This window comes from Macrobrachium nipponense, chromosome 44 (genome assembly GCF_015104395.2).
Source record: "Macrobrachium nipponense isolate FS-2020 chromosome 44, ASM1510439v2, whole genome shotgun sequence".
Lineage (NCBI taxonomy): Eukaryota > Metazoa > Arthropoda > Malacostraca > Decapoda > Palaemonidae > Macrobrachium > Macrobrachium nipponense.
In genome coordinates, this window is record NC_087221.1 from 44194460 (window position 1) to 44221796 (window position 27337).

Below are 27337 nucleotides of genomic sequence, written 5' to 3' on the forward strand. Positions count from 1 at the left end.
ATCGTTAGCTGGTATTTTATATTTTCAGCAGATGAATTTAGGTATTGAAATCATAATATGTCTCATTGATACTAATGAACAAAAAGGCGCTTTGAATTCAGCACAGGCGAAGTTCATTTCTAAATATCTTCTCTTTTATGGCATTAGGCATTTTAATAATGATCTCGAATATTTTGTATTTTCAGTAGATGAATTTAGGTATTGAAATCTTATCATGTCTCATTGATGCTAACGAACAAGGCGCTTTGAATTCAGCGCAGGCGAAGTTCATTGCCAAATATCTTCTTTTTTATGGCACTAGGCATTTTAATAATGATCTCGAATATTTTGTATTTTCAGTAGATGAATTTAGGTATTGAAATCATTGCCTGTCTCACTGATTCTAACGAACAAGAAGGCGCTTTGAATTCAGCACAGGCGAAGTTCATTTCTAAATATCTTCATTTTCATGGCAATGGCATTCTCATAATGATCTCGTTCCATTCTGTTTCCCAGCAATGATGCTGATAGGTCACGAAATTATGCCCTTTCATTAAAATTCTCAGGAATTCCTACTCCAATAAGCCTAATTAGTCTAGTTCTAAAGAAGCTCACGTCACAGCAGCAGCTGCTTTTTATGGCAAAATTTATCCCTACAAAAATCTCGTTCCCTTCCCACTCTCTTTGCTTCTTGGAGCGCGGCTAAGTTTTATATGGCTCTGGTTGTTCCAGGCGTCATAGAACGAAGGGAATCATGTATATGGGCGGCCATAATTCCATAAAAGAGAGAGAAAGGAGAAGACAGAAGACCATAAGCGTGCTCGATCATGCGCATTGTGAGCGCCTAGACTCACGTACATGACCTGCATCGCGATGCAGGCATTTAATCTTTGCAGATTTGTGCGTTAAAAGATTGCATCGTTTTCCTTTTTTTCGCCAACCAATGACGAAGCGCTTTTCACACCGTCGTCATATATATCATTCTGCAACGCTGAATAGCTATCTCGATATGGAGATAAGCGCGTTGCAAGGGATCTTACAGCAATCTGAGACTGTTCACGTTTGCTGTCTTCGGTTCTGTGAGACACGATTCAGCGCAATTAGATGACGCGCCACTTTTGGCGGGTCAACCAGAACAGAAGGGTGTACGGCCTGGAAACACAGAGTTCAATTCCAGGCGGTTTTTGCTCTCTGGAAAGGATTAATGAATGTTTCTTTCAAGGCACTGGCAGCGAATTGGTGGTTTGTTTTTAAATTTTCAAGCTGTTTTTAGTTATTTGTTTCGTTTGTATACGGTTCTTGAATGTTTCAATTAAAGAAAATTGAATCTTGGATACCTGAATGACCTAATTCTAAAATATAGGCCTAAAAGATTACGCTGTTCTGAAGTCATTCCAGGCGAGATGAAACCATGATCAAATACTTTTCCTATGGCTGAGAAAAAATAACTTTAGACTTTAGACTTAAAGCCAATTTAACCCGTCCTTTTATTCGTTAATGGACGACTGAAATATGGAACCGAAAATCCAGAGGAATTTCCTATTTAGGTCAGTGTTCAGCGGTTGGTATATCGCCAAGATCATCCCTGGAACAGGTGGATGTATTCTAGCCTAAGGGAGAGGTGACGTCAGTCAGGCAGGGTCAATAATAATTCCTTGTTGACTAATTTTACCCCCATATTAAAGGTATACGTGTACTTAGGGACTTATCCTCAAAATATAGCTGTTAATCATAAATTTTCTGTGATATTTTGATCCTCGGTTTCATAATTTTTCTTAAAAAGAAATTGTAAAGTAACCCTGTAACCAGTTCCCTTCTCCGATGTACTGACTTTTAAAGGTTAGAAAAGCAAAAAGAAAACATGCGAGGTTACATTTCCTTACTAGTATTTGAATCACGATGTCTAACATCAGCCAAAAAAAAAAAAAAAAAAAATAATAATAATGATAAAAAAAACATCTGCCCTCCATAAATAATATTTTTTAAGAGTAAGAAGGTGAGTTATCAGTGCTGAAAACCGCCCAAGTCCCGTTACGGGGACGCGGTGTCGAGTGGTAAGATTTGTTTAGCGGATATTTTCTTGTCGCTATTCCCAAGAGCGTTTCTTAGGTTACTGAGGTATGTTTGACTAGAGTGAGAAAAATGGACATTTTACAGATTATCGTTTCCATTTTAAAGCAAGAAAGGACGACCTGACGTTCGAAGAAATGAAAGGTTACAAAATTGAGTAGCATGAGACTTTTCGTCTTGTAACCTCCGCTACCGAGTTGCCAGTTTCTAGGCCACGGCCAAGAGGACTTTATACGTCTCGTCCCGTCTTGGCTGGAGATGTGGCGGTTGCAAAGCCGCCACCCCACACGTGTTTACTTCTCCAAGTGTCGTTGTGGATTCTCGATTTAAGAGATGATTTTGCGGGAAAAATTGATAATCATCGTGAAGTGTGAGTGATCGTTTGTCAGCAGCGACGCCAAGACGGTTTTTGTGGGTATTGTCGCCGACTACGTGAAGCGTTTTGACGTCACATTGATGTGAGTGTGTGAGTGGGTCATTCACCTTCCGTGTGAGTGTATGTGCATGGGTCTAGCTGCCGCTTCGACCGATCTCTTGAAAATAAACAAAATATTTAAGATTTACTTTTTCTTAAAGGATGTATTGGGTTACGCCCACCGCATTATGCACGATCTTGAAAAAAATAAGTTCAAGTTTGAGGACAGGGCGTGTTTGTGTTTGTGTAGTCTCCCGAAATGTCCTTTTGAAGACGAATCAGAGGACGAAGACAAGGAAGAGTTTGGAATCGTGTGTTGCAAGGCGTGTGTGCTGCATTTGACTGCTTGCCTCGGATTGTGTGCCACTGCGTTGAGGCACCATTCCCTGGAAGAGTCCGGTGAAAGGAGTGCTAACTGCCTGACCTCTAGAAACCAGAAAATAAAAAAAAAAAAAAAATAAAAAAAAAAAGCCTTCGAAAGTAGATTGGTGAATCAAACAGCTAGGCTTACGTGCAATGCTTATGAAGACGGATTCTCACTGTCTTTTGTTCCTTTATTCACGACAGGTTCAACCCACTGTAACATTTGACCTTAATTTTTGACATGTTTTGGTCTGTTCGACCTGCCCTATGCTCTATAGAAGAGAGAGAGAGAGAGAGAGAGAGAGAGAGAGAGAGAGAGAGAGAGAGAGAGAGAGAGATTATACACGTAAATAATACTCAGAACTGGGAAAGAATTTGAGATTTATGTGTCATTCCGTCACCACAAGCTGATGACGTCATTTAGATGTCTGTAAAATTATTTTTTTCTTATTTATTGCTTTATTATCTTTATGATTAACCCAACGACGAATATTTCCATTGTTACCTAAATTTCATCAGCGCCTATGGCAATATTTCATAATTATTCCCAATTATTTATATTTGCCCCCATAACTCATCCAACCCCTATAACATACATTTCATTATTTTAACTCATGGACTCGATAATGATAAATCATTTGAGATGTTGCAATAATATTCTCTAAAGAAAATAGGTTAAAATAAAAACAATGAAAGCCATATAAATATAACTTGATATCAGTTTATTTTTTTATTTTTTACAAAGTGCTGAAAATTGAATCCTCATATTTTACGTTTTTAAATGTTTACATGAAAATTATTGAAATAAGAGACAGAATTATCATAGGAGTAACAAATCATGGGCGTATACTCTCATTTAACGCGATAATATGATATCATTATATGGAAATGATATTGTATGATTCATACTTAGGGAATAGTGAAGAATAAATTTGTTCAGTTTACCCTAAAACAAGCAAATCCATTCACTTTGATATTTGATATATTCCATGGTGCTTCTTGGACTTTAGATTTCGATCAATTGTTCATAGAATAACTGAGAATCGCAATGTGCCTCTTGATGTGTTGCCTTGTAAGTTTAAACAGGAATAATAATGTATTTGCTCGTCTACATTAAATGTCGTTCAATTAAATTAAAAGATTTATTGTTTCAGGAAAGCTAATTACTTTAATGAGGGTAATGTTTGTAGCGTAATTGATATTTTAGGATTATATATATATATATATATATATTATATATATATATATATATGTATATATATATATATATATATATATATATATATATATATATGATATAGAGTATATGTATTATATGTATTATATGTATATATAGTATATATATAATATGATATGTATGTATATGTATATGTATATATGTATATATATAATAATATTATATATGTAATGTTTATGTAAGTTAATATTATAAAATTTGTATATATATTATATATATTAATTATATATGTTATATATAATATATATATATGTATATCATTATATATACCCATCTTAACCCTGCCTTATAAACAAACAACATTCATTCCCCGTTATCCTTTAGATCACGAACCAAAAATTTCCGAATGATAAGATAAAATTTCTTATCATTCTTCAACCACTCTTCAAAAAAAAAAAAGACCACCAGTTCTGTTAAAATTTCTTTGAAAAAATCCGAAACTGAACCGTTCTGGTTATTGTGCATGGCCAATAGCCCAAAAGCTGGTTATCGGACAAAATAAAAATTTGTCACAAGTACAGGTACAGACATAACCTGACGAGATATATGCAACTTATCTCGAAGGTATCTCAGGTGAGGCAACAGAAAAATGAATGAGTTGAATATCAGATATACTGACATTAGAACTTGCAATTCTTGGTAAAGGTGTAAAAAATTATCCTTGACTTTTGAGTCTTGCAATAACTTTCGTATGGAATTAATGGACCTCATAAATACGTATTTCCTAATTATTGCAGTATTCAAAAGTGATGATTACCTTTGAACTAAGAATAAAAGCATAGCTTGCTCTCAGGCCTCACTGTGACCAGTTACCAATCAATGAAATAATAATTTTTCACTGTTAGTCAAAGGCTCGTCATTACGCCATCTATGGCGTAAAGTGCGAACATGACGTCATTGCATACGTCATACAGAGGCCAACTCTAGATTTCCAAATCTGCAAAATATTTATTTTATTACCAGTGTCATTTTTACCCCAGTGATGTTCATGCTTTATTGTTATGTAGGATTCTAGCAGAAATATGACAAAAATACCGTCAGAGATTTCCCTTGATATAATATATATATATATATATAATATATATATATATATATATATATATATATATATAATATATATATATATATATCCATCAAAAGCTACAAATGTCCTTTAATATCTAAATTCACTTTACCTCCCAAATGATATATTTTCATATATGTACCGAAGGGGAATTTTTTAATTGATAATAATTTCGTCCCCCCATGGGATCGAACCACCGTCCAATGTGGACTGGGGACGAAATCAGGACGGTCAGTGACGCTATCCAATCAGCCAACAGAGACGTCTCTGTTGGCTGATTGGATAGCGTCCCTGACCGTCCTGATTTCGTCCCCGTCCACTTGGACGGTGGTTCGATCCCATGGGGGGACGAAATTATTATCAATTAAAAAAATTCCCCTTCGGTACATATATGAAAATATATCATTTTGGGAGTAAAGTGAATTTAGATATTAAAGGACATTTGTAGCTTGAATTGATATATATATAATTATATATATATATATCTATATATATATATATATAGTATATAGTATATATATATATATATTATATAAAATAAATCCATCAAAAGAAAGTACTTAACGGAATTCTAAAGAAACGTCGTATTTCTCATTGTTTTCTTATTTCTGGTGACCCAAGTCATACCCGAAGGCAAGACCGCGACCCGAGTGGTTAGACCACACGAGCGCACGGAAGCACACACACAGGGCACACACACAGAGTCTGACTCACGCCTACACCTACACCTACAGTTACTTGGGATATGGCGCAAAAGGTCATGAACAGTTACTGCAATTAATTTTCAAGTCCTACTTTATAAACAAGTACTGTAAGACACAGGATACTTTTTCTTTTGGCGATGCCGATCTGACACTTTTTCATTATTCATTCAAAGCAGAAATCCGTGAGACTGGCCAACATAACCACCGCAATTCCAAATCTACGTTCAGCATAAGTTGGACAAAGAGTTTTTTTTTTTTTTTTTTTTTTTTTTTCTTTTAGTTTCACAATCCTGAGTCTAGGAATACCCTTTGAGAGTAGACCGTCCAAGCCAGGACGTTTGACTTGCATCAATTTATCATCCATCTTTAACAAAATATCTCTAGATCTCCCATCCAGTATTGGGTAATATCATATCAACATCAATATTACATGAGTCTTTTACATGCAGGAGAATCTAGCATATACATAATGTTAGCTGTGACATACTGGATGAAGATACTTCGAATTTGAGAGCTTAAAAAATACGATATTTTATATGTTCAAAAAAATATTCGAATATAAAACCTTGTCACTTGCAAAGCAAAATGTGAAGTGACCCAATGTGGGAAAACGACAATATAAAATTGTTATACAAAAGTCTTCTATAGACACTATACACACCGTATCACTTCACCGCTTCAAAGGATTTAAAAAGAACAAACAAATATGTTTGCAAAACCACGTCTTCGTCCCGGTCAGACGTCAAAACCTATACGTCTAAATTGAATACTTTACGAAGAGTAACGCCCAGGTGTTGTGAAGATCTGAGGTGATAGGTTTATGTCGTTGATCTTCCTGATTTAGGTGAAGAGGTTTTAAGATCGATTTATGTTTTGGAGTTCAAGAGCAGTTTACCTCTAACGTTTCAAGACACAGGTTGATTAGTTAGGCAGCTTATTTTTTTCATAAGCTTAGACACAAAGGAAAAAGGGACAATATTTAGAATTAAATGGAATATAATAGAAATAGAATAATAGAAAGCATGATGCTATGATGCTTAACACCAAAAAATGGCAATAAATCTGTTTTTCAAAGTGTGATAGATTCTTTATCTCCCTTTCAATTCATTTATTAATTTTTTTTTTTTTACTTTATAAATTCTTCATTTTACCTTTACCATTTTGTCACCATTTCCGTAAAATGTTTGTCTATATCATATCTCACTCAGTTGAGAGATAAATATAATTCCCTTTGCAACTAGATTAATTGTTTATTTCTCCATCTATCCTCAGTTCTCTTTTTGCTCAGAGAAATTTATCATTTCATTTATGCATATGATTGCTTAAACTTTCTACCCCTGAAATTGTAAATAGTCCACATTTGCATGCAATATAATCTTAGGGCGTATTCTGTCTTCGTGTCTGTGACATACCCTCAAATACCTAATGTATCCGTGGCATACCTTTAATACCTATGTGTTAGTGACAATACTTCAAATACTTATGGCCCTGAACACAACATAATAAATAAGATAGCTTAAAAACAAGAAAATTAAGAAACTAGAAGTTTTTCTCTCTAGGAAAAAGGAATTGTCGACTTGACTTAGGAAAAACTTTAGATATCAGAACTAAATCGTGCAGTGTAATCTGAAGTTGTCAGTGTGGTTTGAGTGAAACTGTAGCGTCGTGGTAAGCATTCTGCAGAAGAATTTTGTAACCAACTGTGGTAGTTCTTTATATCTGCGTCTTATACACGGACACAGTGTCACAGTAATGTTGTGTTTTGTAAAACCACGGTGCCTGCAAGTCAGCAAATCAGTTTCTTCATCAATCCTAGGCATAAAAGGAGGGATTAGGAAAATAAGTTGTGTTAACCCCCATGAAAAGACATGAAATACCTCTCCAGGTTAGGAACCATCGTGTTTCGACGTAATTGGCAATTTGAGCAGTATCCTATTGATATATTTATATGATATATTTTCTAAACATTTGTTGATAAATTGTAAATGACATAATAAGATCAAATCTATCGTTGGTTACAGAGGTAATAACAGACAGATGGGTTACAGAAGACTATTTTGTGGGCAATTACATGCCATTTTGTAGGCCATTTGTTGTTTATGAGATTGCTTATGGCTTTATATATATTATATATATATATATATATATATATATATATAACTTAATCCTATGCTGCTGTCAAATTCACGGTAAATTGAGATTGAGATAACTACTTGTGTCTGCGTTAAAATCTTATACAAGAAAAATAGAACTTTGGTAGCATATATATATATATATATATATATATATATATATATATATATTTATATATATATAATATATCTATATATATATATTATATATAGGTAAATATTTATTATAAATAAATAAATAAAGGTATAAGCCACGAAGGAAAAATAAACAACGGAGTTTGTCCAACATCTTTCGACTCGACGTCTTTTACTCAGCAGACAAACTGACTTACATGAGGAATTGACAGCACAGGAAAGCTCGTATAACTGACAGATAGGGATTATAAGGAGATTAGTACCTAAAATCCGGCACACCTGGAGAATGAGCAAGCTTTCCAAACAAGCATAAACATGGGTACAATTTAAAAACAAAAAGATTAAGTCTCACTGCTCAGACACAGGGACAAGACAATTAAAAGATTATACAGGGCGACAGGTGACCAATTTAGATCTTTTATTATAGGAAAAAACAAGGTTGACTTTAAAGGCTTTTAACAATGATTTAATAGTTTCAAGGCAAACTGAGAATGTTCTTAGAATTTTCTTTCTCCGTGTTACTTATACTATAAAACATTTGTGGGCTTTATTATAACAAATATCTAATATATGTGAAGGATAACATAAATCTTTTCCTATTTTTCTTATGTCTTCAATTTCTTGATCCAATCATTGGGGACTAACAATGTGCAATGTTCGTAAAAACAGAGGAAAAAATTGATATTTTGATGTTAGGATGGTGGCCTGAATAGAAATGAACACAAGTTAAGTTGTTGGTTGGTTTCCTATAAATACTGAATTTACATTGAAATGGTTCTCTATGTATCAAAACATCTAAGGAAGGGAAGCAATTGTCCTTTTCAATTCTAGAGTAAACTTAATCGATGGTACCTGGTTATTTAATTTAGAGAGTAAATCATTTGCATCAATACCAGTAGGCAGAACAGCTAAAATATCATCAACATATCTATACCACTTTACAGGAATATAAATGATGTTAGGTAAGTAGCGTTTTTCAAAGAATTCCATGTACAAGTTTGAGAGGAGTGGTGATAAAGGGCTGCCCATTGCCATGCCAAACATTTGTTTATAAAATTTACCATTGAATATAAACTTACAATCACAAATGCACAACCTAGTGTGTGAAATAATGTGACTTATAGGTAGAGGTAATTCATGCTGATTTAGTTCATTACTAAGATATTCTAAAATAGAGTCTATCGGGACTTTAGTAAAAAGAGAACATACATTTAAACTAACGAATCTATCAGTGGGGCAAAGAGTAATTTTGTTTAATATATCAACTAAATCTAGAGAATTATATATATGAGAATCGGAGATGGTTCCAAGTAACGGGGACAAGATCTTAATGATATATTTCGAAAGTTTATATAAAATTGAACCAACAGTACTGATAACAAGCCGCATAGGGTTATTTTCTTTGTGCATTTTGACTAATCTGTACAGGTAAGGTAACGAAGGAGATTTGACTGACAATTTGCCTAGTAGTTCTGTTTTATCTTTAAGGATATTTTTCACTGTGCTATTAAAGTTTTCATGACTTCATCAAGGGGATTTTTTGTTAGTTTTTTATATGTCACATCATCATCCAGTAGGGCTTGATATGCAGTCAGCTTTATCTAAAATTACTATACTATTTGACTTATCACATTTTGTAATGTGGATAGTATTGTCCTTTTTAAGATCGGTCAAACTTTTCTTATAGCGAGCAGGAAAGTTACTTTCATGCTTAACATTGGCAGCTCCGTAAACCATACCTATAATTATGTCAACATGATTTTGTGGAAGATCACAATATTTTTCAAATTTACTTAGGGATGACGCAATCCTTAAAGCAGACAGTCGACTCGTTATAAAGAAAGATAAACCATATCCAAGCGCACTCACAACATTTTCACATATTTGATTACTTGATAGGTTTACAACACAATCTTGGCCCCAGGAAAAGCAATAACAATATATAAAATTCCATGTATGGACTGCCCCTCTTTCTATCTCGGACAGTCGAGCAAGGGCTTAGAAGTAAGATTAAACCAGCTTAAATATTCTGTAAAAACTGGGCAAATATCTAATGCAATATTCATTCATTTAAGTGAAAACAACCACCGTATAAATTGGATTGGTAGTTCAGTAATTGCAAGATCAAAAGATGTCTTATCACGAAATCTTTTAGAATCTACCATAATACAACTTACTTCCCGTTGTAATTATAATATTAGTCGTACCCTGTTTCATTTATACCCTTGTATTTGTAACATGTTTAAGACTGACTTCAAAGATATAATTACAGACTTAAATACAAATTAGTTGCCTTAGAGATATCTTCGTTGTATATGTAGCTATGTTTAATGTTTTGTGAATAAGTTTTTGTTTACCAAAGATATAAATTGGTCAGCTGTCGCCCTGTATAATCTTTTAATTGTCTTGTCCCTGTGTCTGAGCAGTGGGACTTAATCTTTTTGTTTTTAAATTGTACCCAATGTATGCTTGTTTGGAAAGCTTACTCATTCTCCAGGTGTGCCGGATTTTAGGTACTAATCTCCTTATAATCCCTATCTGTCAGTTATACGAGCTTTCCTGTACTGTCAATTCCTCATGTAAGTCAGTTTGTCTGCTGAGTAAAGGACGTTGAATGTCGAAAGATCTTGTAGAAACTCCGTGGTTTATTTTTCCTTCGTGGCTTATGCCTTTATTTATGGATTTATCACGTTCCAAACTTTCGTGATTCAGTTATACATTATATTATATATATATATATATATATATATAATATATATATATATATATATATATATATATATATATATATATATATATATAATATTTGGAAACTTAATCCTACGCTGATGTTAAATTCACGGTAAATTGAGGTTGAGATGACTGCTTGTGTCTACCACGTTGAAAAATCCTACAGAAGAAAATGGAACTTCATTGGATATCGTTTTCTGTTTCATAATGCGTAAACTAAAGTACTTATGCACGTTGCGCGCACGCGAGTTCGTGTGTGTGTGTGTGTGTGTGTGTGTGTGTGAGAGAGAGAGAGAGAGAGAGAGAGAGAGAGAGAGAGAGAGAGAGAGAGAAACAATTTCTTCTACTTATCAATTCTGACTTAAATGGTTTTCCTAGGATTATTTGGTAAATACATATATGCAGTCAAATAATGCTATAGATATATATATATAATATATATTAATATATATATATATATATATAATATATTATATATCTATATATATATATGTGTGTGTGTGTGTGTGTGTGTGTGTGTGTGTGTGTGTGTGTGTGTGTGTGTGCCAGCGAGTTCATGTGTGATAGGTCTTCATAAAACTGTCTTGGTTTATGGCTTACTTTCATTCCGTAAAAGGTCCGTCTCCCAAACTGCACTGTCACCTGTGATCCATGCCATCAGTTTACGAAAATGTGATGCTGTAACTCACAGGGTTTTTTTTTTTTTAGTTTTGTTTATTTATTTATATTTTTTTAAGTTACCAAGAGATGATTTTCTTGAAGTATAAGAGTAAATTTTGATAATTAAGACAATAAGAATAGAATAAGAATAAATACAAGTATGCTCATAAACGGTTGTAACAGATAGACTGAAAGGCACAGCTGAGGGAAACAAGGATTAGGCAAATCACGATCGTGGCGTAAGCAGAAGATTGGTGACACGGTTTCGTGATTGGCGTCGGTTCTTAAAATTGTCTTCTCTGTGTGAGATTTGGGGAATCGTGATGGGTCAGCTCTTAAAATTGGTGGAGTGTGTGTGTAAGATTTACGTGTGAAAGGATGACCTTGCAAGTGATAAAATCCTTTTAAGGATTGGGTAAGTGATAGAGCTCTACTTGGTATGTAACTAAGACAAAAGCATAATTATTTCGGTGAGAGGCTGTGATTAGGTCAGTTGCGATGTCTCTTAAAGAGTTTATTATAGAATTTTTACCAAAATCTATGTCGAAGTGGAAATTATTGAATATGAAAGGTATGAAAGTATTTAAATGAATTTAAATGTGCTTTCGCCAGTAGGTACAGGTGATTACATACATGTGCTACACACACACATACACACACGCACACACACATATGAAAGTTTTGTATTTTTTCTATTAATATCCAAGGAATGTTACATTGTTGAGTGTCGAGTTCCTGATTTAACTATAATCACCTTCATATAAAAAACAGTTCTCACTAAAATCCATCACGAAATACACACAAATTTCAGCTCTGAATTAATTGTTATGCATTTTCATCGATGATGCGGAAAGCAGAACTCAGATGACAACCTGAAATCGTATTCTAATGACAATCGAAAAAGTGTGATCAGAACGAGCCTATGTCCTCATCATAACGCCTGCAAATTCTGCAATGAACTTCCCCAACAACGCCCAAATGCGCTTCATTATGTCAAACAGATACCGTCTTTTGGAAAGCGGAGGGGGAGGGGGAGGAAGTACAGGTGTGGCTGATTCCAGCAGGAGGCGATACGGACAAGGACCATCCTTTGGACTCCATTTGTGTGGGGACCAAGTCTCCAGTTTCCTGAAGAGAGCCAGAGGCGTCCTACGGGCGACGGGAATCACTCTACCCAGGTGGCAATTGTGGGTGCTGGGCATTCTTATCTACTTCTGCCTCGCTGTCGTCCTCGAACCCGTGGCCGAGGAACTCATGGCCGAGGAGGAGCGGATGACGCTTTACGAGTGGGTGAAGGAGGTAAGTGGGTGTCTTGAAATGTCGGCATCTTATCGCCCACATGTCACGAACAGGTTGCAAACCAGTCGGTCAACATTTTGGTAGCCTTGGCCGTACTTCATACGATCATTCAGTATTTGTCATTGGTGTGTTATTCACTTACAGTCGCCGACTTGTTTTCAACATGCTTGTGATATCTATACTAAATAATGTTTTTAAAATGCAAATGCTATAACCATTATTAACGCGGCTTCTGCTGCTACTATGACTAATATAAATGAATTTTTATACCCTTTTGGTACCGGATGGGAATTCCTAGCTCAGTTTTGTTTGGTAAATCAGAGTACTTTCATAACTATTAATACTATATGTGTTACTTCTATCAGTGAAGGCTAATTTCCATTTAGTGCTGGAATTGATTTTCAATTAGGTTCTTTTGATATTTTTAAAATTCTTCTTAAGAGCAATGTAAGTGCAATGATAAATAATGACTGAGATTGTTGATTATATTATCTAAGATATCCCTTGAACTCTATAGACTATAGACCCCCTTAAACATTGTCTTTATTCATAAGATACTCAGATGTACATTGAAGCCAAAGGGAAAGCATTCTTAATATTTCTGCCTTCAGCCATAATCACTTTAGATTCTACACTAATCATTATTCGAAAACTTGTCTCTAAGCCCGACACGTAGCAAATGTTTTTTGCCGAGTAACTTTATAATTAGAGATCCTATCAAGGTAGCAAACAGCTCATAATTTATTCCTGAAGGGTAAACCAAATAGACCTCTTAGGATCCTACTTGTAACTGGTAAATAATTATCATTTGAAATTAGCATTAGTTTATGGACTTTAGTTTATTTACTCGCATGGTTCAAAACAAAGTAATTAAAATGGCAATGAGGGTTTCACAGATAGATGCAATTTCATTCCGTCGTGAGATGCTTTGTGGTAGAATTGGGAAACTGCTTCGGAGCAATTATTTATTACAATCTTGACGCGATCCCAAATCAACCTCATAGAGAAAGAAACAAAGGTAATCCTAAAATACTCTAGGCAATATGGAATTTAATTATACATGTAATCCCCATCTGTCGTTGATACGAGCTTTCTTTTTTAAACTTATTTTTATATTTCTTCAGTCTGCTAAGTAAAGGATATGAAGGCAAAGGCCTTGCAGTACTCCAATGTTTGCCTTTCCTTCGTGGATTTTGTCTTTGTTTATATATTCATCACGTTCCATGTTTTCGTGATTCAGTTATACATACAAACGGCGATCTATCTATCTATCTATCTATATATGTGCATACATACACACACACAAACAGACACACACACACACACACACACACACACACACATATATATATATATATATATATATATATATATATATATATATATATATATATATATATATATATAATACGTTAAGACTTTATTAGGAATAATTTAAGATATCCTTTGAAGATAAGGGCAAGCACAATTTACTCTTGAAAGGTATATATATATATATATATATATATATATATATATATATATATATATATATATATATATATATATATATATACCTTTCAAGAGTAAATTGTGCTTGCCCTTATCTTCAAAGGATATCTTAAATTATTCCTAATAAAGTCTTAACGTATTTTTTTTCTTTCATTCTCATAAGTTCACCAAATCTTCAAGTTCCTTTACTTTCCAGTTGCCTCTTACTTTAATTTTCTCTTCCAATCACCTGTCTGACTGCGCTTCCAATCTCTCCTCTTATGCAACTTTATTGTATAGCGGTTTTACAATACATAATTAAGCATACTGCTCTGCCTTTCTTGTTGTGTGTTGAGTTTTACATATGTTCACTAATAATAATAATAATAATAATAATAATAATAATATAATAATAATAATAATAATAATAATAATTATAATAATAAAATTGATTTCTGGATTCAACCAAGGGAAACATTGCTATCTGGATAATAATTAATTTCAGATGTCACAAAATTCGCTTAGAATAATCTAATGAATTTATAAAAAGTGAATGAAATTATAGCGGTGAAAATTTGCTGGAATTATCACAGTGGTAATTGAACTCAGCACGTGCAGAGGGATAATCATGAGGTCCGAGTTCGCACGCACGCACGCACGCACACGCATACGCATGCGTGCATGCAGAGACAAGAAAAAAAAATGGTTCTCTCTCTCTCTCTCTCTCTCTCTCTCTCTCTCACACACACATTATTATTGGCATCTTCAGTACCATCGCTGTCACCGTAACACAACAGTAGAGACGCAAGTGGTCCAAACGCTTTCACAATTGCCTTTCTATCGTCTTCAGTCTTACAACTAAATTTTAACGACGCTTGTGAGAGCTGTTTCAGCAGACGAAACTTATTCATATGGAACAAGCTCACAGGGGCCATTAACAGAAAACCTTCTTTTACTCTCTATGATTCTGCTTTTCTATATTGCAATTTAGAGCCTGTCAACACCTCCCACCCCCACTCCGACAGCCATACGTGCGAATAGACCAGACGTGACGTTGATTGACAAAGTCAAGAAGAAAGTATCACTCGTTGATGTCGCAGTACCAAGGGACACCAGAATTGAAGAGAAAGAAAAGAAAAAAATGGATTAGTTTCAAGACCTGAAAATAGAAATAAGAAGGATATGGGATATGCCAGTGGAAATTGTACCCATAATCATAGGAACAATGGGCATGATCCCAAGATCCCTGAAAAGGAATCTGTAAAAACTAGAGGCTGAAGTAGCTCCAGGACTCATGCAGAAGAGTGTGATCCTAGAAACGGCTCACATAGTAAGAAAAGTGATGGACTCCTAAGGCGGCAGGATGCAACCCGGAATAAATACCACCCAGTCGAATTGGAGGGCTGTGATATACTAAAAAAACGGATAATAATAATAATAATAATAATAATAATAATAATAATAATAATAATAATAATAATAATAATAATAATAATAATAATAATAATAATAATAATAATAATATATGCAGAGACTCAAGTCGACACTCAAGTCAAAACTCAACGCCGGAAATATGATAAAAACCATAAACACATGGGCAGTGCCAGTAATCAGATACAGCGCAGGAATAGTGGAATGGACGAAGGCAGAACTCTGCAACATAGATCAGAAAACCAGGAAACATATGACAATACACAAAGCACTACACCCAAGAGCAAATACGGACACACGATACATAACACGAAAGGAAGGAGGGAGAGGACTACTAAGTATAGAGGACTGAGTCAACATCGAGAACAGAGCACTGGGCCAATATCTGAAAACCAGTGAAGACAAGTGGCTAAAGAGTGCATGGGAAGAAGGACTAATAAAAGTAGACGAAGACCCAGAAATATACAGAGACAGGAGAAAGACAGACAGAACAGAGGACTGGCACAACAAACCAATGCACGGACAATACATGAGACAGACTAAAGAACTAGCCAGCGATGACACATGGCAATGGCTACAGAGGGGAGAGCTAAAGAAGGAAACTGAAGGAATAATAACAGTGGAACAAGATCAGGCCCTAAGAACCAGATATGTTCAAAGAACGATAGACGGAAATAACATCTCTCCTATATGTAGGAAGTGCAATACGAAAAATGAAACCAAAACCACATAGCATGCGAATGCCCGGCACTTGCACAGAACCAGTACAAAAAGAGGCATGATTCAGTGGCAAAAGCCCTCCACTGGAGCCTGTGCAAGAAACATCAGCTACCTTGCACTAATAAGTGGCACGAGCACCAACCTGGAGGAGTGATAGAAAAGAACGATCAGGCAAAAAATAATCCTCTGGGGACTTATGATAATCAGAAACGGATAGGGTGATACGTGCAAATAGACCAGACGTGACGTTGATTGACAAAGTCAAGAAGAAAGTATCACTCATTGATGTCGCAATACCATGGGACACCAGAGTTGAAGAGAAAGAGAGGGAAAAATGGATAAATATCATGATCTGAAAATAGAAATAAGAAGGATATGGGATATGCCAGTGGAAATCGTACCCATAATCATAGGAGCACTAGGCACGATCCCATGATCCCTGAAAAGGAATCTAGAAAAACTAGAGGCTGAAGTAGCTCCAGGACTTATACAGAAGAGTGTGATCCTAGAAACGGCGCACATAGTAAGAAAAGTGATGGACTCCTAAGGAGGCAGGATGCAACCCGGAACCCCACACTATAAATACCACCCAGTCGAATTGGAGGACTGTGATAGAGCAAAAAAAAAAAAAAAAAAAAAAAAAAAAAAAAAAAAATAATAATAATAAAAAAAAAAAAAAAAAAAAAAAAAAAAAAGGCTAAGAAGCAAGAAAACAAGGGAGGAACTCAACGAGAAATACAAAGTACAAGAGAGGGGACTAATAAAACAACACAATAGAAGATGTAAAACAGAGGCTTAAGGCCAAAGCACACAAGATCCAACGGTACATGAACAGGAATAAGGGATACCAACAGAACAAACTATTCGGAACCAACCAGAAAAGACTATACAGCCAACTAAGAGGGGAAGACAACCACCCAGAAATTCCTGAAGCCGAATCAAGTAAGAGACTCTGGGAAAACATATGGAGCAATCCGGTATCACACAACAAACATGCAACATGGCTCCAGGAAGTCAAGGAAGAAGAAACAGGGAGAATAAAACAAAGATTCATAGACATCACGACAGACACAGTCAGACACCAACTAAAGAAAATGCCAAACTGGAAAGTCCCAGGTCCCGATGAAGTCCATGGATACTGGCTCAAAAACTTCAAGGCCCTACACCCACGAATAGCAGAACAACTCCAGCATTGTATCTCAAATCACCAAGCACCCAAATGGATGACCACAGGAAGAACATCCTTAGTACAAAAAGACAAGAGTAAGGGAAATATAGCCAGTAACTACAGGCCTATCACCTGCCTACCAATAATGTGGAAGTTACTAACAGGTATTCATCAGTGAAAGGCTATACAACTACCTAGAGGAGACAAACACCATCCCCACCAACAGAAAGGCTGCAGAAGGAAGTGTAGGGGCACAAAAGACCAGCTCCTGATAGACAAAATGGTAATGAAGAACAGTAGGAGAAGGAAAACCAACCTAAGCATGGCATGGATAGACTATAAGAAAGCCTTCGACATGATACCACACACATGGCTAATAGAATGCCTGAAAATATATGGGGCAGAGGAAAATACCATCAGCTTCCTCAAAAATACAATGCGCAACTGGAATACAATACTTACAAGCTCTGGAAAAAGACTAGCAGAGGTTAATATCAGGAGAGGGATCTTCCAGGGCGACTCACTGTCCCCACTACTCTTCGTAGTAGCCATGATTCCATGACAAAAGTACTACAGAAGATGGATGCCGGGTACCACTCAAGAAAAGAGGCAACAAAATCAACCATCTGATGTTCATGGACGACATCAAGCTGTATGGTAAGAGCATCAAGGAAATAGATACCCTAATCCAGACTGTAAGGATTGTATCTGGAGACATTCAGGATGGAGTTTGGAATAGAAAAATGCGCCTTAGTCAACATACAAAAAGGCAAAGTAACGAGAACTGAAGGGATAAAGCTACCAGATGGGAGCAACATCAAACACATAGATGAGACAGGATACAAATACCTGGGAATAATGGAAGGAGGAGATATAAAACACCAAGAGATGAAGGACACGATCAGGAAAGAATATATGCAGAGACTCAAGGCGATACTCAAGTCAAAACTCAACGCCGGAAATATGATAAAAGCCATAAACACATGGGCAGTGCCAGTAATCAGATACAGCGCAGGAATAGTGGAATGGACGAAGGCAGAACTCCGCAGCATAGATCAGAAAAACCAGGAAACAAATGACAATACACAAAGCACTACACCCAAGAGCAAATACGGACAGACTATACATAACACGAAAGGAAGGAGGGAGAGGACTACTAAGTATAGAGGACTGCGTCAACATCGAAAACAGAGCACTTGCTGGGGGCAGTACTGAAAACCAGTGAAGACGAGTGGCTAAAGAGTGCATGGGAAAAGAAGGACTAATAAAAGTAGACGAAGACCCAGAAATATTACAGAGACAGGAGAAAGACAGAAAGAACAGAGGATTGGCACAACAAACCAATGCACGGACAATACATGAGACAGACTAAAGAACTAGCCAGCGATGACAATTGGCAATGGCTACAGAGGGGAGAGCTAAAGAAGGAAACTGAAGGAATGATAACAGCGGCACAAGATCAGGCCCTAAGAACCAGATATGTTCAAAGTATGATAGACGGAAATAACATCTCTCCCATATGTAGGAAGTGCAATACGAAAAATGAAACCATAAACCACATAGCAAGCGAATGCCCGGCACTTGCACAGAACCAGTACAAAAAGAGGCATGATTCAGTAGCAAAAGCCCTCCACTGGAGCCTGTGCAAGAAACATCAGCTACCTTGCACTAATAAGTGGCACGAGCACCAACCTGAGGGATGATAGAAAACGATCAGGCAAAAATCCTCTGGGACTATGATATCAGAACGGATAGGGTGATACGTGCAAACAGACCAGACGTGACGTTGATTGACAAAGTCAAGAAGAAAGTATCACTCATTGATGTCGCAATACCATGGGACACCAGAGTTGAAGAGAAAGAGAGGGAAAAAAATGGATAAGTATCAAGATCTGAAAATAGAAATAAGAAGGATATGGGATATGCCAGTGGAAATCGTACCCATAATCATAGGAGCACTAGGCACGATCCCAAGATCCCTGAAAAGGAATCTGGAAAAACTAGAGCTGAAGTAGCTCCGGGCCTCATGCAGAAGAGTGTGATCCTAGAAACGGCACACATAGTAAGAAAAGTGATGGACTCCTAAGAGGCAGGATGCAACCCGGACCCCCACACTATAAATACCACCCAGTCGAATTGGAGGACTGTGATAGAGCAAAAAAAAAAAAAAAAAAAAAAAAAAAAAAAAAAAAATAATAATAATAATAATAATAATATTCACTCGCAAAGAGACCATAAAATCTGAATTGAATCGAATACCCACTCAACCAAAGCATCGTAAATTTCACAGCATAAAGGAAGAACTTTATTGAGTTTTAGTATCACAATCAGGCCAATAAAAGAGAACAATTTGAAAATGAAATCAGCCACTTAGGGGAACTAAGGAGAGTTCGAGGAAAGCTTTATTATTATTATTATTATTATTATTATTATTATTATTATTATTATTATTATTATTATTATTATTATTATTATCATTATTATTATTGCTACCATTAATATTATTATTATTATTGTTATTATTATTATTATTATTATTATTATTATTATTATTATTATTATTATTATTATTATTATCATTATTATTATTATTATTATTATTATTATTATTATTAAATTAATTCCCTGGCCACCTGTAGGTTCATTTATTCCTGTAATCCACTGTAACTCAAGCGAATGAAACCCTGTTTACTTACAGGTGTTCTCTCTCCTGTAGTACACAACTATCATTTTAGATGACTCCGGCTACACGATCCCCCCCTCCCCCCCGTCCCCCCTCCCCCTATAGGATGACAACCTCTCCTCATTCCCAGGACTCTTCCAGGAAACCTCCTGACCCTCTGAATTACATTCCCTTAATAAAAATGAAAAACCAAACCCCAATTTACAAACATGGCTCAACCTTCCATCCAAAACCCCTATCCTCCATCTCCAGAAGGCAGCTCCTCAGTCCCCCATCTCCAACATCCTACTCCCCACCACTCGTGCTCCAACAACGGCTTCGGTAGTCTTTCCCTGTCCCCTTCTCGGCTGTTGGAGCAACATATGCTTTTTCCAGATTTAGGTTAACGGTCCCACTGTGTTTTTGTGCAAGCCATTTTTCTTTTTTTCTTTTTGCACGCACATGGCAAGAGAGACTTACTCAACATGCACTTACTTACTTAGAGATTAGGAGGCTATACCTGATGCATGTTGCATGGAAGCGTGTCGTACTACGAAATAGACGATTCGGATTGTTTGTAATCAATACAAAATAGACGCTTGAACTTCATTATGAATGATGATAACTAGCCTTATCTGTAATATACCGGAAAATAAATTACGAAGGCTGTCCTCTATTAAAAAAGTTCTATATTTCTAAGTAAAAGGAAAGATTTCCCCAATATTCTAAACCTCATTTCAAAGGAACGCAAATATTTAAAGAAACCAGGACAAAATTCTCCAGATATGTTTAGAATATTCAGTATGGCGAAAATGAAATAAAGTTTTCAATCACAAACGCATAATACTTGAAGGGATAAAAAAACCCACGGAATGTGATTCCATGAAGGATTTTGTACAACTGATCTATTATTCGGTTATTCCTTCTGTCACAGACTGCTTATCTATATACTGACGAGGAGGCTGAATAGAATAACAATATATATCCTCTGAATCTCAGTTTCCAATATATTTACATATTTTCCTCCATAGACTTTTGAACCTCATCGTCAGTGCTGTATACTTCAGATTTCCCAGGTCTATACTAAGTTCACCGTTCATGGTTCCCCGTTCCTGGTTCCAGGATTCAAGGTTCCAGTCCTTTTTTTATCCATGCCTGAAACCATTATGGAATGGAGAAGGACTTCTCTTTCTTTAAAGGAACATAAACATCCTGCAGGTTGGCAATAGTGAATATGTTTATTTGCTTATATATATAAGTATTATATTGACATATTAACTTGAGACAGACTCAAACTGGCTTCCTTCTGCTTCTGATTCCACTACATTACAGACCTAGCCACAGAAGGCATAATATATTGTATATCACATATTATATCCTAAAAGTTAGTTTATAAAGCTACTCAGTCACATTTCTAGATTCTCACTGGACTGCGGTAAACCTAGAGAAGTTGGACGGCTAAAACGTAAAGGCAGAAAGCTAAGGATTTAGTGGCCAGGCCCTCAAAAAATACACCCCCTGCAAAGTGCCCTTAGTGCTGTCTACAGTACGCCATCCAAGGCACAAAGCAGGCGGTAACCTTGTATTGTTATGAGTATGGTTTTGATACGAAAAACTAATACAGTATATCAAAGGAAGTTTACGAAACCAAATGGTTTATGATCTGATGAAAAAAAAAAATCGCAAGATTTTACGAAAAGAACCACACCATGTACATAAATAAAACAAACAACAACAGAGGAATAAATCGGATGATGGGGTACCAATAGAAGAAACAAGGAGAAAAGAAACACAGAGACGAAAAAGAAAAATTCAGAAGATAAAGAGTTGGACGAGCAGTAGAAGTACGCAGAGAAGCAGAAGAAGGGGACCTTGGTAACACAACAAACCCGTTTTTGGATCTCGAAAGCAAGTGGGTTTCCCAAGTCCTCAAACAGGGCGGCAAAAACGCTTCAGATCTGAACTGCTACAAAAAGAAGGCAGGTCTTGCATGCTAGAAGGTTTACCCTTTTGCGGCACTGCGATAAATCTGTATATTTTCGGTATACGAAATTTTACGTCCAGGTTCTACAAAAATGAATAAATAAATTGCCAGGAAGAAGCACAACATCAAAAGACGTTGTGTCCTGTTACAAGAATATTGCTCCATTTCTGGGGTAAAATGAGCGAATCTCTGAAAGTCAAAAGTTTCGTTAGGAAGTAATGAAAGATGGATGAGGTTTTGGGGGTAAATATATTATTGCAAGATCGAGGCTTGAATTTTGATTGTTAGTCAGAGTGAAAGTAACGAGGACGTACGCAGAAAAAAACGAGAACTATCAGATGTAAACGCAATTTAACACATCTCACGAACTCACACCTAACTCCCTAAGTAATTTTGAATTTTTATATTATAATGTATTTTTTTTTATAATTTTCGTATGAAAGAAACTAATCTCATATGCACAGAAATGTACCGTGTTTCAAGTTGTTGATTGACAATAGCTTCATTTAACTTTTAGAACGAGTTTAGCCAATTTTGAAAAATTTTGAGGAAAAAGAACAGCATAGATTTTCAGATACTTTTAAGAATATGAATAGGCAATCCGAAGAGTTTTAAGATAAAGATAAATAGAGAGAGGAGTAAAAGTATAAAGAAGAAAAATAAGACATTTTTATCAGTACTATTCAAATAAAAAAAAAAAAAACAGAATTTATTAAGAAGCCCATCTACTACCGCGTTATCAATGGAGCGATCCCATATTAAATTTCAGAATCTCTTCCATTCTTCATGGGTAAAATCAAGTGTATTAAGCGCTGTTGGTAAGACTGTAAATGTACCCACAAATATATTTAGGAAGAAATCATCAGCATTTAAGTTAAAAGATTTCTATATTCTTACGCATGATTGCCTCTAAAACTCTACAAAAATATCTAACACACTGAATCCTGATAAAGGTGCCCTTAAATTGCAAGCCAAATCTATAGTTTCGATGGCTGTATTGTCTCTCCATTTTCAGTGTTCTTGTGAATCCCAAGAAAGTGTGGTAAGGGAAAAGCCATGGATAGTGTTATTCTCCTTAAACATAATTGAAACATGATGGTAAGGGATAAAGCCATGGATAGTGTTATTCTCCTTAAACATAATTGAAACACGATGTTTAAAAGCTTAGCTATTACTTATCACCCCTCTCAGGGACACCGACGTAAAAGAAATATGATTGCAAATAAATATAAGATAAAGCTGCTAGACAAAGTTAAAATTTCTAAAGAAAAATATACTTCAAATGCATTAGAAAAGCTACTGCAAAAGTCCCAAAATAGAAAAACAATATTAAGAACAATAAGACTACGCCTGCGTTGAAGATGGTACTAGCATATTCTAGATAGTCAGAGGTTTCCTAGAAACTAACTAGATTACTTGAGGGGCATTGATGAGTTAGTATTAAGTATGATAAAGCTATTTTGCTATTTAATCTAAGGTAGTATGGGTATTTAACTTTCGGATGCTAATTGATTAAAACATTGCAAGAGTTATCAAAGATAAGTATTTGATGATGATCGAAAATTAAACATAACTGATAGATCAATACAGAGTTCTGCAAGAAGTATAGAAATAACATTACAATAAAGGAGGCGATAATATACATATTACAAGATATGTATATTCAGAAGAAAGTTTGCCTGTAATTCAAAAACAAGTTCAAATTACGAAAATTTTAAAGATATACCACAAAAACAAAATCCTAAAAGTAAATAAAACCATACGCAGAAAAATTGTCTATAAATTAGAAATAAATTCAACTAACTTCACCACTGAAAAAAAAAATTAAATGAAAAAAATAAATTCAAGTGATGTATATAAAAAAGCATGCACCATTGAAAATAAAATCCTAAAAAAAAAATAAAAAAAAAATCATACCCTATTATACTCAAGCCAAACACACTTAGATGCTACTACATCTGTCTGAGGCAGGTTTCAGAAAATCATTACCGTATGAATCTTTCTGCCGGCGACTCAATTGCTCAAAATGAGCACAGAAAGCCACTCTTGGAGGTCAGGGAGATCAACCCTCTTGGAAGAATATCAGAGAAGAAAACACAATCTTTCAGAATGTGACGAAAGACCAAGCGAATGTGAAAGATGTCTTCGTGAATGCTTCAACATTCTTGATCTGGTCACAAAGGAGATAACATTAGGAATTGCATTAAAATTGAAGAGGGAATTTTACAAGCTTTCATTTATAGTTGGGAGTAAAGGTTTGCAGAAGAACTTGATGTTTTATGGAGATACTACTAAGCAGCACATTGACAGCTTACACACACACACACACACACACACACACACACACACATATATATATATATATTAAAAAAGAATAGCGATAATTTTGTTTCTAGGGAACGACTGTTATGTCATATTTTAAGTGACTGACTTTGTCAATACATAAATATCAGATTAACTGCCTTAAATAAATTCAAGAAATTTTTGAAATATATATATATATCATATATATATATATATATATATATATATATATATGTATGTATGTATTTATGTATTTTTTACCAAAAGGCTTACTCACTCTTCAGCAAATTAATTTTTTGCCACACTTTCATAAATTTTGGAAATCTAGTCTTCAAATTTAAATTATTTAAGGCAGTTAATCCGATATTTAATAGATCACAAAGTCAGTTACTTAAAACAGGATATAACAGTCTTTAGCGTGAAACAAAAATATAGCTTTTAATGTACGACATGGCAGCTGTTGATGGTGTCATGTCTAAGCGCTCTTTGAGCTTGATACAAAAGCACTCGTACCCATGGCCAATGGCCCATAAAGCCCCCAGATCACGAGGGTACGGGGGCCAGATTATGGGGACACGAGAGCACCTGCTGATAAAGGAGGAATGTGAAAAGAGAGAGAAATGTGATAAAAGATAAAAGCATTAGAGCAGAAGCAAGAAGAATCTGGAGGGCAACGTGCTTAAAATATTTATTGAGGGATAACCTGCTTAAGCTCTTTATATTTTGAGGTTGAGTGGTAAATGGCATAAAATATTCATATTAAAGGGCAACCCGCATGAAATATTTATGTTGAAAGGTAACTGGCGTAAAATATTTATTGAGGGGTAACCGCATAAACTATTATATTGAAGGGTAATATTCATAATGAAGGATAAGCTGTCTAAAATTTTAAATTGAGGGACTTTGTAACGGCTCTTCCTACATCCCGTTGCGTTCATACTCGACCTTCCTTTCCATCACTTGAACCCGAATTTTCTCGACATTCCCACCTATCTATCTTCCGGGCGTGTGCAAAAAATAACGGAAGAAAGGCGGTAATCTGTACGCATTCACCCCAACGAAAGTATAAGCTTATCTCTAGGTCGACAAGCTATCATAACCTTTTCTTCTTCTTCTTTTCTCCTTCGTCTTCTTCTTCTTCTTCTTCTTTAATTTTGAGCACAAGGAAATCGACGCCTGGATCGAGTGACCTTACGAAATTAGGACCGCCTTTCTCGTGAGGTCAAACGAAATGAGAAGGCGGTGACGAGGTAGGACTGCTGCTGGAAGGCTGGTCAGGATGCCCACTCGCCTGTGAAGCAAAAATGCCAAACGTGAAGTTTATCCTTTGGTACTCAGATGCCACCGAGAGACAGACACCAAAAGTCTCTGGCTTCCCCTCTGAGAAATTGGTAGGATTCCTTTCGCTTTCCGTCGGCCTCGTTCTCAGGAAGGAAAATGTACGAGCCTAACATTCTGAATACTCTTAATCGTTGACCTTTAACTGGAGAATAAAACGTCTGGTAGATTGAGCGTGAATGTCCCTAAACCCTGGTGTTAAAATGGGAACTTCTGCACACTTCAAGATTTGAATTTTTTCTGGATCACTTGCACTGACATGGTTTGTGACATTGACTAGTCCTTTCACTTTTACCATAAAAATTGTTGGAAATACTTTCTTCTCTCTCTCTCGGCTGGTTTTGAAATGGCACCGTGAAGTCTGTAATTTTCTTGATTCATATTAAATAATGCCTATCTTACCGGAGATCCGTGAGTATTCAACAATCCTTGTTTAAAATAGGTCGCAAACAAAGAAAGACTTCGCATAATTGGGCAGTTTTCCTTCCACATATATATATATATATATATATCTATATATATATATATATATATATATATATATATATATATATATATATATATATATATATATATATATATATATATTATATAATAAAACAAGCATTTTTACTATAACCTACCGTTATATATATTCTTAATGAATTCATAACAATAATTATTCATCCCTCTCTGATAACGAAATATCTCAGTTGTCAATTCTTATCATTGCTCACGATAACCGACTGGAAATTAAATTCATGTCGTTACTTGAGGTAGAATTCCTTCATAAATTCCCAGCTCAGATAAAACTATCAACTACGCATACGCAAGATGTTATAAATATTGTAGATAAAAATATTATATGTTATTAATAAAAAGATATTTTAGACTTTCATAAATTTCCAACTTAGATGAAACTATAAACTACACATGCACAAGATATTATAAATATTATAGATAAAATATTATATATATAACTAAAAGAAATATTTTTGAGTTTCATTTTTTCATTAAAGGAAGACAGAGCTCTTTGCTCATTGCGTTGAGACGCCAAATAATCTATGTAATCAATAAAGACCTTTGCTTTGCGTGCGTAACGGCTATCCTCCACGCAACCCATCTCTCTCTCTCTCTCTCTCTCTCTCTCTCTCTCTCTCAGCGGAAGCTGCATATCCTTGACACGAGTGAAAGCAACTCCGCATCCTTGTAAAAGGATTTTACTGGTAATAAAATGACTGTAGCTTTAGGCTCAAGCACAGAATCGAACAAGGTCACTGCAAGAGTAATCTTTCCGAAATCTTCATATATTAATGTGTTTTTTTTTCTCGCTTATTTACGTATATTCAACAACCAAGGATAAAAGCCCAATAAAGCATTTACAGGTTCTTTTTTCAAATAATTTTTCCTTCCTTGCGACTGGCATAAAAAATGAGCTTATATTTGTGTAAACAACGCTAAGATTATTTGCTTTGAAATCCGGAATTATTCAGT

General features: G+C 35.4%; 1 protein-coding gene across 4 annotated transcripts in view; it reads left to right on the plus strand.

Annotated features, from left to right (window-relative positions):
- The first annotated feature begins 2286 nt into the window (after positions 1-2286).
- LOC135203866 (carbohydrate sulfotransferase 11-like) overlaps positions 2287-27337 on the plus strand; it is a 70755-nt gene continuing 45704 nt past the window's right edge. Inside the window, exons 1-2 of one of the 4 annotated variants that reach the window (XM_064233816.1) lie at positions 2287-2419; positions 12346-12787. In XM_064233816.1, coding sequence (XP_064089886.1) covers positions 12443-12787 — 345 coding nt within the window. In that variant the 5' untranslated portion in view covers positions 2287-2419; positions 12346-12442. Of the gene's footprint in view, positions 2508-12299; positions 12788-27337 lie in introns of all 4 variants that reach the window. The other 3 variants (XM_064233815.1, XM_064233814.1, XM_064233813.1) reach the window with 3 other exon arrangements.